Raw genomic sequence first — 15,177 nt, 5'->3', positions numbered from 1 at the left:
AAGCTCTTTGATAAATGCAAGACTTTCATTTTCTTCACATAGGTCACATTTTCCCTAGCACCCGTTCTATCAAGTGAATCCTGCTTTCACTCTCACTCCCGTCCATTTTGCCTGGTTTATTCTATGAAGGAGAGGGAACTAGTTGTCTTAGAACTTCAGTAGCTAACAACGATCTAGAGGAGTGTTCAAGGGCACTGTATATTTTCTCATATATATATATATATATATATATATATATATATATATATATATGTGCATGTATATGTATATGCATATGTATATGAATGAAAAACAACAAAATTATAATGCATTGAAAAAGGCTCTATATATGATGCAGCCAAATAGTAATATGTAAATAAATGAATTTAGTTGTTTCAGGCTCCAACTTCATCAGTATTCTAAATATAAAAAAATAAGAGGCTAAAGCTGGAATATTTAACTATCTCTGTCTTATTATCCACTTGTTTACATAGACAGGTGTGTGTGCTTGCATTATTTATTTGTGGATGTAGAAGTTGTTCTAGCCGCAGCAAATGACCACAATGTCTTTCTAATGCCAGCTTCCACTTTTGCTTTTAAAAATAGTTCATTTTCACTCTTAACATTATTACTACATGTCTCCTAATGCTGCTCTCTCGCCTTCACATTTTGCTTGTTTTACTGATTCTGTTTAGTTTCATTTCATTCCAGGAGTGCTTGCATAATAGCACTACATCAGTGATCTAAAACTGCTAATAAATGAAGTCACCTGCAAATTAATTAATTAATAAATACATTGCTCTCAAGCCCTTTTCATTTATGCCCTGTGTCTAGCATCAGGTAGAAGAAAATGCTGTAGTGTTCACTTTAGAGATGTCAGGTGTTTGTGGCAAGCTTGGAGAAAATGGTTCTTAGGGTAACGTCAGCAGCGATGCATAGCAACAATGGACCTGGTGTGAATCCTGCCTCTTGCACTATGAATTCACTAGGTAGCCTTAGGCAAGCCATTCACAGCATCTAACCCCTTTATCTTCAAATATGCACACAGTATACTTAGGTACACTGTAGGATTGCTGTAAAAGTGTTGCAGCAAGATAATCCTTGTGAAGTGCTGGAAACATTGGAAAATAATATACAAATATTTAAGGTTGTATACAGTTGGTGTATACCAGGGGTCCCCAAACTAAGGCCCAGGGGCCGGATGCGGCCCAATCGCCTTCTAAATCCGGCCCGCGGATGGTCTGGGAATCAGCATGTTTTTACATGAGAATAATGTGTCCTTTTATTTAAAATGCATCTCTGGGTTATTTGTGGGGCCTGCCTGGTGTTTTTACATGAGTAGAATGTGCCCTTTTATTTAAAATGCATCTCTGGGTTATTTGTGGGGCATAGGAATTCGTTCAATTTTTTTCCAAACTATAGTCCGGCCCCCCACAAGGTCTGAGGGACAGTGGACTGTCTGCTGAAAAAGTTTGTTGACCCCTGGTGTATACTAACTGCAGTTGATGGAAGTCAGTTAGTGGACCAAAGAGGGAGGTGATTCCTACTGTAGCTCCCTGTGTCCACAGGTCTTCTCTACAGGGTCCACCAAAACCCTGAAGCAGATTCGGAGAGAAATGGGGGCCAAAAATTATCTCCTTCCCCATTCCACTGACAGATGCCTTCTGTTAGCTGATGTATACCAATTGGTATCCTTAGAATACCACCCTTAGAATGTGCTATATACAGCTACTAAATATACCCAGATCCCCCCTTTTTCATTAAGTGTTTCAGCACAACCGCACATTACCTAATGCGACTAAGCTTAACAGTGCCGTCCTATAGATGTATAGTCATTGAGTTAAATGAAGCTTACTTCCAGATAAGTGGGTCTATGATTGCCTCCTTAATACATGTAATTGAAAGAATCCCATATTATTTCCCTATGTCGAAAGCGAAAGCCGTCTGAAACAACCTTCCTATGAAGCCAGGCTTCAAAGTTGGGGGCTTTTAAATTTTTTTTTTGGGGGGGGGAGTCAGCGGGGAACATGATTTTGTGGTATGAAATTATTTATGGTGGGAAGAAAGTGGATAAATTTTTTTCTCACTCTCTTATACTGCTGGAACCCATTCCCCTTCAACAAACCTGAATTTTGGAAAACCGTACTTGGGAGAGCCAAAAGGAAGCACTTCTTCACACATCCCATAGTTGAACGATGGCATGTGCTACTGCAAGATGTAGTGATGGCCACCAGTCTGGATTTGGACAGCTTGAAAAGGGAGGAATTTGCAGAGGATAAGGCTATTAGTCATATTCAAGGAGGATGCCAACCACAAGGAAGATAAGACTATCAGTGACTACTTGCCACTTGTTCTACTGAACACCAGTTGCTAGGGATCTTGTGCTATAGGAGAGTGCTGTTCGGTTGTATTTAAGTAATTCCTACTCAAAGTAGACTCAGGGAAATTAATGAGTCTTAGTTATAGCCATTAACTTGAAAGGGTCTATGTTGAGTAGGACCAGCATCTTCCTAGTGTGTTTATGTCCTGCTTATGGGCTTCATAGACATCTGATTAGCCACTATGAGAACAGAATGTGTCATCCAGCAGGGCTTCTCTTATTTTCTTACGTTCTGTTCACACTGCCTGAATTTCCATCCCTCTGTGTTGAATTACAGGTTTTAAACACATTGGACATGGCTTTGCCTTCTTGTACTCTGTAAAGCATAATGGGCACCAATGGCTTTATACCAGTACGACATAATATTATATATTTTTTTTTGTTTCCTGAAAGATGGAATGGTATATGATCTAAACAGAAGGGTCCAATTCCTTGCTGTAACTCACTGAAGTATTGTGGACTAGTTATTTGATTGAGATCAATTACAGCTCAGGAAAATCATTGGACTGTTCAGTATATTCCCCACACTTAATGATTTTTTTTTTTAAAAAAAGAATGAAAATGTTTTTTATTAGGGTTTTAGAGGGGGGAGGAATCTCAAGAGTGTAAAATAAAAAGAAAAAAAAATCAACAGGAAGAATACAACAAAAGGAGAGAGAGGGTTGGGGGGAAAGACCCCAAAGTCAACAAATGAATCCTCATGCAGTAATTTTAGTGTGGACAATAAATCTGACGCAAAGTAAGGGTGCTAGATTGTGACTTAAGGTGATAAAAATTGCGGTAGCTTTTGGCAGGATGTGCTCCATTTAAGAAATACTTTCTGCATGTAGAATTACCCCCTGAAGATAAATCTTTTCAGGAGTGCAGCTAGTGGTGTGTGCATGCCTCTCTCTTGGTGTGTGTGTGTGTGTGTGTGTGTGTGTGTTAATCTATGAGTAATTAAGTTCTTGGCTTCCCTTCTGAGACTTCCAGCATAGGTGCTAAGTACCACTCTCTGTGTTTGTTTGCATTTATGTTGTGTGATATGAGCACCTGTCTGCCAGGACTTGGACCTCAGCCACCACCTCATTGCTTCTAGATGGTTCACGAAATAAAAATACAAAGATTATGCTGATTTAAGAAGGCTAGATTTTTCATAGGGCAAGAAGAAGGCAAGGGATTTTCTCAAACTTGAACATACGGTAGTTGCAGTACAGAATAATACAAAAATGGACTTTGATTGATGGCTTTTCTTTTGGGCACAGATGCGAATGGAACAGGGATAGAGTGAGTGTCCAGTGTGTGATTGGCTGTACTGCAAGGATTTATGTTTAATTTTTTGTTTTTAAATCTTTGCTTGCATCTGAGCATCTTAAGGGAATTGCCATTAAAAAGCCAATGACCAAGGGTGTGTGTGTGTGTGTGTGTGTGTGTGTGTGTGTGTGTGTGTGTAATTTCACAGGATTCTCTTGACAAGGGATTTGAGAAACAATTCTTAGCTGCTCAGATAAGAACCAACAGGGTTCAATTCTAGGAATTGGAAAGAGAATTGCATGGCTGTTACTGTGTGGAGAATGAGAAATGAAAATGCAAAAATTCCAAAGGAGCATAGATAGCAATTTCTTATTTTTCATCCCAGGTTGTTCCTTGATTTGAATATTGTTTTGGTGCTTTTATTTTCTGGGAAGACTTTTGTATCTTTTAGTTGTTTTCCTGTAGATGCTATCCTTAAGATTGTTCACAATCCACTGGTCTAGATTCTGTCATGACATTAATATCTAGAAAACCTTACGGTGACATAGAGCACAGATGGAAAAACATGCATGTAGTTGAAAGCAAACTTTGAAGACTACTTTCGCTGCCAAAGAGCTGGGAAGTGCCTTTTATTATTTAAAAATGTAACTGTTTTGGAGAAAGTAGGTGCAGTTGGTGGGTGGGAGGAGGGAAGGAGGAAAGAAAGTCTGGCATACTTATTACTTACAGTTGCAATTTTTAATTGGATAATTAGAGACTGATACTTTGAAGATTATTCAAAATCTCTAGAGGCTTTCTGTGCATACTTTTCTCTTTCTCCTCTTAATTTAATTTAATCAAGAAGGAACAAATCTCAAAAATGCCTAACGTTTGAGAACAAATCATGTTATTTCATGTAAACTTGAATGCCTTATAAAGGCTTCGTTATTGTGAATAGTTAGACTGCTTTAGCCCCATTGAATTCAATGGGATTGCACTTCCACAAATAGTTGAAACCTACTTCCCTGTTTAACTTCTCTTGCAAACTGGGTGTTGACTGCAAGAGGAGTTTCAAGCGTATCCCTTTGTTACTTCAGTCAATATTACTGTTGACCATAGTCTTTGTAATCATGGCCTTTTTGGTTTCCCTAGTTTATGCCCCATGATATGGCTAGTGGCACTGGAAATTGTTCAGAAATATAGATGGAGTGTTTGTTTGCTCGTGTTTTTTGTGTATAACAAATGAGATATAGTTACAGGTAGGTAGCCGTGTTGGTCTGGGACGAAGTAAAATAAAAAAATTCCTTCAGTAGCACCTTAAAGACCAACTAAGTTTTTATTTTGGTATGAGCTTTCGTGTGCATGCACACTTCTTCAGATACCATATGAGATATGAGATATAGTGAGGGATATTGTACTAGTTGTCAGAAGAACCTTTTTGGCACAGTCATTGAAAATCCATAACTCTCATTTACTTTTAAAATCCCAGTTTAACATGCAATGTAAATTTTTCATTTTTTTTCAAATTCAATTATCATTTTTAATTCAATCTCCCCCATTGTAGATTTGGCAGTAATAATAGATACCGGTAAGTTAGCAGAGAGAGAGACTGCACATCATGTTAGATTTATGACAAAGTTGAGATGGAAGTGTTTGAGTGACTGAACATTTCCTTAATATATAAATCAATAATAGGATTCTTGGTTTATTGAGAAGTTCAGAGGAAGCAACCACTTCGTCTGTCCTTAGCAGGGCTCTTTTGCACCAAAGTTTACCAAATAGTGAACAAGCTGTGTTTTAGTGGTGAATCAATAAATGTTAGTGATAACACCAGCCATTCATTGACAAGTTGTTTATTTCTTGCAAAATAGCTAGCTCTCCGAGTCTAAAGAAATGTATAATTGCTATGATTTCCGGATCATCATATGCCACAAAAATGTTTACAGTATTTGGTTTTACTGGGTTTTTGTTTGTTTGCAAGAGGAGAAGTTACCCACATTCAGTCTTTTGGGGTGGTACAGGCTATAAATGTAACAAAATAGATGGTATATGAAACCCAACCTAACACAGTGGCAGTTGCCCTCTATCCTAAATACACTCTTCTTGTCCCCAGGCCTTACTTTTGGTGACATTGCATAAATGGAAAATGGTATTATAAAACTTAAAGAAAACTTAAAGAAACAGGTTTTGTGCTTGGTGGTTTTAAATCACTTATTTGAAGCCACTGTGCTTAAAAATCTGTCAGTTTTATGAATGATTGTTTCTACATCTGTCTTCAGAGCTGTTGCAGAAAAACAACAACTTACAATGCAATAATACAATAGACATGGTGCAATTATAATATTCCTTCAACACAATTATAATATTCCTTCAAAGCAGGTGCCTGGGAGCCAAATGCGGCCCACCAGGCCTCTGTAGGTGGTCCTTGGGACTCAGGCCACACCCCTTACCCCAGTTCTACCCTTCACTGAACCTTCTCTGCACCTTCCTCTAGTGGTTTCACCTGTGACAATACGTCTTGCTTGCCTAGATGGAAGATGGAGAGTGGCATGTATTGCCGCACACCCCACTGGTATGTGGCTCCCAGAAGGTCACCATTGAGATATTGTGGCCCTTGGGTTGCAAGAAGATTCCACATTCCTGGCGTAAATTACAAAGAGGCATATGACAATGTCTGAAAGTAACCCTAAGGCAATGAGATTAGTAGCTAGCCACCCCCCCCCAACTTCTGTCATCTTCTGATAAAGCCTCCTAAGGCAGGAGAATGGGGCATAGCAGGTGGAAGCAGACATTCCCTGAGAGTAGATACGGTCTCTCTTTCTGTAAAGTTGAGCATAAAGCCAAATCTTGTTTCTTCCTCTAAAAGGTTTTCATTATTAAATATTACATGAGAGTGACAGAATGTGCAATCCTAAACACACCAGTTAGGGTATAGGTCTCATTGAATACAGTGTGACATGCTTCAGAGTAAACGTGCATAAGATTGCTAGCTTGCCATAAAACTACATTGCAATGTGATCGGCGGCGGGGGGGGGGGGAGGGACAACAACAACCCCGGAGCCAATTCAGTTCCCAGACACTGAGCCATTCACAACCTCTCTGTTTACTGAATCTATGCATCACCAGCTGTGCTTCTATTGCTCCAATTCTAGGTCATTATGACACCATGAAGAAACACCTGTTAGAAACCATTTGGTGAAATGTCACCCTGTTATAGACTGTTTAAAAATGGGAGAAGGCACAACTTGAATTAAAGTCTGCATTTTTGCTAGTGCAATTTCTAAACCAGAATCTTCATTTCTCGTTATTGTATTCTAGGATGTAATGGTCTGATCATTTCAGTCTTCAAGGTCTGGGTGGGAGAGACATTTTGTTTCTCCTATTGCTAAACAAATGGGATTTTGTTGGCTTTATGCTAGCAAAAACACATTTGCTAGCACAAGGCGAGCCACTCAGTTTTCACCACTGGATTTGGCAGTAGAAGTTGGTGAAAACCGGGTCTTGAAGAAACACTATTGGCTACAACCCTTAAATCCATGCTTGCTTACCTTATGTTCAGGGCCGTCCTTTCCATTTGGGTTAGTGGCGTGGTGCGCCGGGGTGCCTCCCCATCAGGGGCGCTGGGCTGGGGCGCCCAGCAGCCCCGCGCGCTGCTCATGTTCAGGGTGGCGGGAGCAGTGCCCGAAAGGGCTCCTTTCGGTGCACTGTTCCCGCCACGTCCCCTCGCAACAGCAGGCTTGCTAGCTGCTGTTCCAACGGCGCCTAGCAAGTGGGGGGTGCGCCGGAGGGATTTTGCACCACGGCGCTGGATACCCTTAAGGCGGCCCTGCTTATGTTGTGTGTGTGTGTGCGTGTGTGTGTTAGGATGTGACGAAGGCAAAGTTTAGCACCTGAATCACAAACATTATACCCCCGGGAGTAGGGCCCATTGAAATCATGGTATTTTTTCCTGAGCAGAGCTGCATTTTAAAAGTTCCTGTGGCTGATATCCAACATTAGTCATGTTCTGGGCAGACCCATTGAAATCAATGCACGAAAGTAACTTCAGTCCATTTTTTCAATGGGTCTATTCTGAATGTCACTTGGTTGGATAGCCCCTGTTATTATTAGAGTTATCTGATGACATGGAAATTTAAAGTGCTTCACAAGGGTTGGATTATACCTATTTATAGTAGCTATTGTATAGTTTCCTATTTTGCATTATATTATATTATTGCACAGCATTGTACAACATGTTTAATTCACTGCATTTGTCAGCAGAAATCAAAAGAGTTTACAATTTCATAGATGTTTCACAACTGCAAACAGGTAGTTTTGAATTGGGGGAAGAATGACCTAGACAAGTAATATAATATATTTTTACTTGTTTTCTCATGTCTTTGTATCAGTTCCCAAAACTGAAATTTATTTTCAGAAGCCTTTTTGAACAAATACAGTGATTGCGAAACTTGAAACCCTTCTGGATAATATTATGACTTATTTCTTTATATTTGCTTCATTTTTTATGAAATATAAATGTTAAGCTATGTTTTAAAAATCAGCTTTGAAATTACAATATCTGCTGGAAAGTTACTAGTCGGATTTATTATATAAAGAGAAGAATTTTAGCTGGAGAAATGTTGAACGTGTCTCAGAATGCCTTTTCTGTCTACCCCCTTTCTTTACCATTGTGGATCAGCAAAGAAATAAGCTAGCCATTTATTTCACAAACCATTTGTATGTCTCGGATGCTATTCCTCCCCTAAATCTTTAATCCCAGCTGCCGTTCACGTTTGCATTCCTCAACAGCTCACCGATTAGTAATTTACTTCCAGACTTCTACATAGCAATTATCAGTAGAAGGTTACAGTCAAATCCAGACTTTGTATTGCACAAAGCTTAATTTAAAATAAAACTGTCATTATAAAGTGAGATTAATCTTGAGACAAATCCCCTTGTGTTTCTCTAGTTATCAAGCACTTGTTGGTAATTGGGTGGGATACCTTATTTGCAGAAAATTTGCTAAGACACTGCTTCTACTTATAAAAGCTGCAGCAGAATTCTCCATATGAATCTTTGCTTGGAGGGTAGTGTGGGTGGGGATAGCTGATACTGACTTAGGACAGTGGCTACATAGTCTTTTCTATGCATAAAAAAATAGTAGACATTTCTCATGAGGAAAATGTAATCTGTAGGAACCAGCTGCCATTCTCGAATCCTGACATAGAGGAGCTGTACACTTTAAAGGTCTTGTGGCAGATTATTCCTTTCTCTGCAGTCAGCAGCCTGCCAACTGACTTGCAAGGCTGCCATGATGCAACGCCAGTGAGTCTTGGCTCAAGGTTTGGGAAATGACGACCTGCGGCTTACAGTGATGAACATCTGATGGTGGCCAGGCTGTGCAGATCATATTGTTGGTGTTGAACAGTATCCTTAGTGTTAATGAGTTTCGGTCTTTTGTTGGAGGGGTAGGCTTTGTGTTAGGGAAGGGGGTTGATTTTATTGCTGCTGTTGTCCGGCCAAGTCAACACGAGGCTTTCTTCCGCTTTTATATGTACAAATTCAGTTCTAAAACCTTTCAGTTCTTTCTCCAAAAACAACCTTTGACCACTGAATTCTTAAGCATGCAGTAATATCACTCTTGAGCAAACATTGGTTATTCCATTCCACTCTTAACGACTTCAGCCATCACTGCTCCTTCGAGAAACCTGTCCTAGTGCCTTAAAGGAATCAGTCTTTTGAAATGCCTATCGGAAGGTAGTCTCACTTGTCATTTAGAATTCTAATAGCTTTAAAGGATTTGTAAGCAAACAGTTTCTTGTTGGCAGGGACCAGTGTTTGCTGGTATAGAGTAAGCATTAACACATTTGTCAATAGTATCTGGATCTCTGTCGCATCAGGCTTCAGCTACCCTTAGTGCCACTAATTAGAGTAATTTCACAATAGTCTTTTTTTTAAAAAAAGCTACTAATGTGGCTTAAGGGACCGTAAAGGAGATGGTAGCAGAAAAATAACTTGGAAAATACGGTGCCAAAGGCTGGCTCTTTTAGGTCATGTTCCTTCCTTCAAAATAAAGTGCTTAATCTTTAGCCTACCTGCATATTGACATTTTCCACTAGCCGAACAAGTGGAATTTCATTCGACTTTGTTCCACCCCCTTCTCATCTCTCCCCCCCCACTATGCCACCCCTTTCGTATCATACTAACCCCCTGTTGACAATTGTTGGGCATCAAGCTGATGCCATTGCCATCAAACACAGTGGGATCAGCTCCCAGATAGCTTGATGGAGGAAGTTCACAAGATTTTATTTTATATTTACACACACACACACACACACACACACAAACACACCATCTTTCCTGTCATCTTATGCTTGCTTTGCCATTTGTGGAGCGTTCTAGCACTTCCTTTCTTTTTAAATGAAGGTGCTGTCTTTTGAAGACTGAATGATCAGATTCTTTATTGGGAGAATGAAGGTGATGAGAAAAAAAAAACCCAACTCCTTTTTGATCACCATACATCTATCAGCAGCTGGTCATGATGCTGAAGATTATATCTACAGTTTTTCTCTCTTTCCTGCTTGTAGGCATGGATCTCTTCTCTAATTGCACGGAGGAATGTAAAGCCTTGGGCCACTCGGATCGGTGCTGGATGCCCTCTTTTGTCCCTTCTGATGGACGCCAAGCTGCGGATTACCGCAGCAATCTTCATGTGCCCGGTATGGACTCTGTTCCAGACACTGAAGTGTTTGAAACACCAGAAGCCCAGCCAGGGGCAGAGAGGTCCTTCTCCACCTTTGGCAAAGAGAAGGCCCTTCACAGCACCCTGGAGAGGAAGGAACTGGATGGACTGCTGTCTAATACACGAGCGCCTTACAAACCACCATATTTGAGTAAGTACTGTTCAAAAGGCTGCTAGAGAGTTTTCCCTTGGTGGGAATAAAACTTCATTCCCCAGGGTGCTTGCTAGGAATAGAACAGTATACCAGAGGCAATGGGGGGGAAGAAGCCCTAAATCCCTTTGGATTAAGAACCACTGAAGAGAACAATGTTGATATATTATTATTATAATTTTTAAAGGAAATGCCTATGGCATTTTAAGTTTGTAACTTCTAGGACCTTGTTGAAGATGGATTTGTTTTTTAAAATGCTGTTTTTGGAACTGATGCCCTAATGAATTTTTTTAAAAAGTAAACAGTTAGCAAGACAAGTATTTCCTCACATTTGTAAGCTGGCTATGGTGCTTCTTCATTGGGACTACTTGTGGTACCAAACTTGTTTTGTACCCAACAGCTGCTTTGTTCCTCTTTGAGCAAGGCTTGGTGTTCATTCTCCGACTCATATTTCTCTGCTGCTGCTGTGCTGCCATCCCCTTTTATTCTCTTGACCATCCTTCATGGGATGAACTTTTAACAATCTTTTCTGGAGCTTTCTGAATTCTTGAGACCATTGTAAGTATGATGGTGCTTGTGTGTGATATGGAAGATGGTGCATAGCGTTAGGTGAAAGAGGAGAATTCCTTATTCATTTCCGTGCCAAGTGGAGTGCCTTGAAGTTACTCTTTGGCCCGAGATTCTACATTGCGATGCTTACCGGCCCATTATGTTTTATTAGGAAATCGTAAAAGTCTTCCCTTGATTATAAGTGCTTAGGATGAGTCTGTGTGTCTGGAACTGAAGAAAACCAGTGCCTTCATTTAGGAAATGCAGCGGCTGCAAAGGTTGCAGGGATCTTTCTGAAAGAAAGGAAAGCAAATCTAATTGATGAGAGTGGTAATGTCACCATTGAAATACAATACAGAAGTGCTTCCTTTTCTCAGTTCTGCCCTTCCCTCCCCAGTTCTGTCCTGGAGGGATCCCATCTTAAAGTGGGAATTTATGCTTTATTTATGCTTATTTTAGCTTTTAGACTAAGAAGCCAGACAGAGCAGAAGCTTCCGATTCCTGCTTTGCGATTTTGTATATTTTAGTTTCTAGCAGCTGATGTTAAAGCACATCACTTGTTCCAAAAAAGAAAAAGGAAAAAGCCCAAACACCATCTGGTTGTACGTCTTGTACCTGCTGGGTTACCTTTGAACTTAATGATCTAGAGGAGTATTGACAGATCTTTTTTTTTCACTGTTCAGCAGATCATCCATTGCAAGTGCACCCTTCACTCTAGAGATACTACTTCAGCCATGCATTCCTAATAACCTTTTCATGATTTTAGGTCATATGTTTCAGACCCATAACATTGTGCATTTCTTTAAGGTGATGCCTGAGCTTGTTCAGTTAAGGTAGTGTATCTTTTTTCTTCTAATGGCTGAAAATGAACAGCACCTTTGCAGTGCCAAACAGCTATAAGAGGTTTATCATCCAAATTCAGCCTGTTCCTTCTGCCTTTTTAAAGCATAGCTGCCCCTCTAGTTTGTTTATTTTCTCATAAGTTGTGATGTACAATTTTAAGCCTGCGTAATGTGTTCGTGGTATCTGAAAGACATTTTTAAGGGGAATAGGGATTCAGGGCTGGTTTTTTGCATCTAGACTTCAGGCTAAAGCTGTATTAAATCTAAAATCAGATGGGTTTTCCCCTACCTGCAATTAATGTTTTCTTTAGTATAAAGTTAGGCTTTGAACTTCATAACAAGCAAGAGTTATTTTAGAGAGAGAGAAAGAGGTAGGTGAAGGAGAAGAAACCAGCTACTGAAGAGCACGATGTTTCATAGAGTTGAGAAAATATTTTACAATGAATAATTTATTTTTTGAACACAGCAGAGAGAGAGCCTATTCTCAGTTGCAATTCTAAGGGAAGCAACCGAGTTTATTCAAGTGGTAACTAGAGTCGAGCTATAGTGACCACAGGCTAATTAAGTTTAACATTCTCTTGGGGCAAATTGTGCCCCCCCCAAAAAAAAAGTATCAAGGGGCTGTTGAAAGCTACAAAGGGGATTTAAAACAAACAAAAGCTAATTTAGAAAACTCTTTACAGAGCAAGGTATGCTACCCATGTCTGCAGCTGGGGGGGGCAGCCATACTTGACCCTAGAAATAAAATGCCTATTGTTTAAATTGTGTTATTTCTTAGCTTCAGGGTGGGACGAGAGAAATATATTATTTGCATATTATTAAACAAGTTTATTCCAAGGAGACAGAACAAAGCAATCCCAGAAACAGAATGGACAAAGTCCAGAACTTCAGCCTGTATTTCCACTGGGACTTTTGACTCTATTAATTTCCCAAGAAGCCAGTTCCTAGGATTGAGGGAGAGCTGCCCCCCAACTCACACCCCTGGGTGTGCTTGAAAATCTTTCCCCGATCAGCCTTTGATATGGGAAGCACACATTTGGGGAAATGGTAACAGGGGAGGGGGAGGGGGGCAGTGCAAAAGGCAGCAGCTGCAGACTTAATCCCATCATGAAAGCTCAGGGATATGTGAAACAGAGCTGATGAATGGCCTGGCAAGAGTGTTTGCTGTTGAAGAGGTTGTGTGGCATAAGGAGAGCTGTAGGGCCATATAGAGAGGTTTGAGGGACCACATTTGGCCCATGGTTTCCGCACTCCTGTGATAGCCAAAGAATGTATACTTAACCAGAAATGTAAAAGTGGCATATACATTCTGCACCGCAAAACTTCAAGATGCTAAATAGAGCTTCACAGAGTAAGTCACGAATATGAAGTGGGTTTGTGAAAATTACAGCTAACTCAATAAAATATAGCATATATCTCACATAACTAATAAATGCCTAAGCCCAGCAGTCGAGTGTTTAAAAGGTAGTGGGAACAGCATAAAAATAATTTAGTTTAGCAGAGATCAACTCATAAGACTAAGCAGATTCCAAAGTAGCTGTTATGACAGTTGCATTCATTTTATCTGTTCATGCCAGGTAATTAAGAGGCCGCATCTGAGAATGAGAAGTCAAGTGACAAAGTGCTGGAACATACTAACACGTTAAATAAAAATAAGTTGCTTGTACCAGATGGTATTCATCCAACAGTTGCACATGATTTTCAGGGGGGGAAGTTGACTTTATTTCCAACAGAAATAGTCCTGTCCCTTGTTCTAGATAAATTAAACTTGGAAAAAATGTTTCGGTTTGCAATACTTTATAACTGCTGTGGTTATCAAATCTCATCCATTTAGAATGGCACTACTAAAAATTCAGGAGACGTCATAAGGATTGAGAGACGTGGAACGTCTGAGAGAGGAGTAGTCCTTTCTCTATCTGGCAACATTTGTAAAGACAAAACGTGGGCAAATGGGTTCTGGGTCATACAGATACAAAGCACAATTCCTGCAATGGTAGGGATGATAAAGTCTTTTGAAGCAGAGAGGACAGACAGCAGAGAGGGTTAAGGGACATGAAGTGGAAAACCAGATGGGAATGAGTATATAAATGGCAGCAAAGTTGTCCCCTTCTCCCATATGGGCAGAAAGAATCTTGAGACTGTTACATATAATTTTAGCCCCAGATTGTAAGTATCTAGATAATAACAGTATGTTGTGGAAGCTCTGTAGCTCAGTGGTGTGCAATCAGTTCCAACATCTCCAGCTAGGGTTATGAATCTCTCCTGTCTGAAGCCTTAAAAAAAGAGCAAATATGATCTTTAGTCTTTTGGAGTTCTTTAATGATATTAAAGAGTCAAAAACCAAGTCATGGGATTCTAAGATTGGACCGAGACCAAAATGGAAGTTCTATGAACTTACCTCAGAAGCAAGTCCTATGGGATGGGACTTTCTACAGTCACTGAAAGAGATAATTAATCATGGCAAAGACTTGAGACTAGATGTGCTGATCGATAGCTGGCTAAAAAAGGTTTTCAGGTTGCTAGTCCAGCCTTTCAGAAAAGTGACCAAAGGGCGATTTATTAATCTCACATTGGCATCTGCCTATAAAATTTGAGATGAGGAACTGAGCATTTGATACAGCCTTGGCTCTGGTCTGTTCCAAGTCAGGTAGAATTTAATCATATATTGAAAAGCCTTTTTTCTTCTTCTCCAGCTGAAGAGATAGGAAAGTTTGCACTCCAGGTGTTATTGAACTACAACTCCAGTCAGCCCTAGCTAGCATGGCCATTGGTCAGGAGTGACTGCAGTTGCAGTCCAAAATAGTGGAGGGCACCAGGTTGGGGAACTTTGAGTTTAGCATAGGCTGAGTCTTTCCAGATTGCCTGTCTCACAGCAGCAACATGTTTTGAAAGCCACTCCTGAAGGTCAGTGCCCCTCTGCAGTTTAAGAGGCTGCAGTTAAAAGTGAGGATAAAGAAAGTCTTTTATAATTTGTGATGGCAACAAGCAGAATCCAGAATCCAGAATCCAGACAGGGCTTTTAAAGATCCTCTATATTTGAACAAAACCCTTGCTAACTTCAGTGGGACTATTATGCTACTCAGACGAAACCACATTATTCAGATGTTATAACTGTAGCCTGTAATTTGGCCATGGATAATGGCATGGTCAGAAAAAACTTCAGAAGACAAGCTTCAAAATAACAACTCATGTAAGTGTCTGGACCATATCAGGATGTAAAAGAGACCTTTACTATGCCAGATATACCATGTGCAGAATTTCCCACATTTAGTCCATCTGCATTTTGAGATATTAAACCTATAATTCTATGCATACCATACCTAGCAGAAGCAAGCCCCATTGA

The 15,177-nt window shown here is 40.0% G+C and overlaps 1 protein-coding gene across 7 annotated transcripts in view; it reads left to right on the top strand.

Moving 5' to 3' along the window:
• PCDH10 (protocadherin 10) overlaps positions 1-15,177 on the top strand; it is a 53,894-nt gene that overhangs the window by 9,058 nt on the left and 29,659 nt on the right. For 5 of the 7 annotated variants that reach the window (XM_035112393.3, XM_035112392.3, XM_088660310.1 and 2 more), the window contains exon 4: positions 10,138-10,443. The exons of the other annotated variants lie outside the window; for them this stretch is intronic. In XM_035112393.3, coding sequence (XP_034968284.2) covers positions 10,138-10,443 — 306 coding nt within the window. The remainder of the gene's footprint in view (positions 1-10,137; positions 10,444-15,177) is intronic. 7 annotated transcript variants of the gene reach the window in all.

Source organism: Zootoca vivipara, chromosome Z1 (genome assembly GCF_965207765.1).
Source record: "Zootoca vivipara chromosome Z1, rZooViv2.hap1.1, whole genome shotgun sequence".
In the NCBI taxonomy this organism is placed as follows: Eukaryota; Metazoa; Chordata; class Lepidosauria; order Squamata; family Lacertidae; genus Zootoca; species Zootoca vivipara.
The sequence above is the reverse complement of the archived record's forward strand: the minus strand, read 5'-3'. Positions and strand labels throughout refer to the sequence as shown.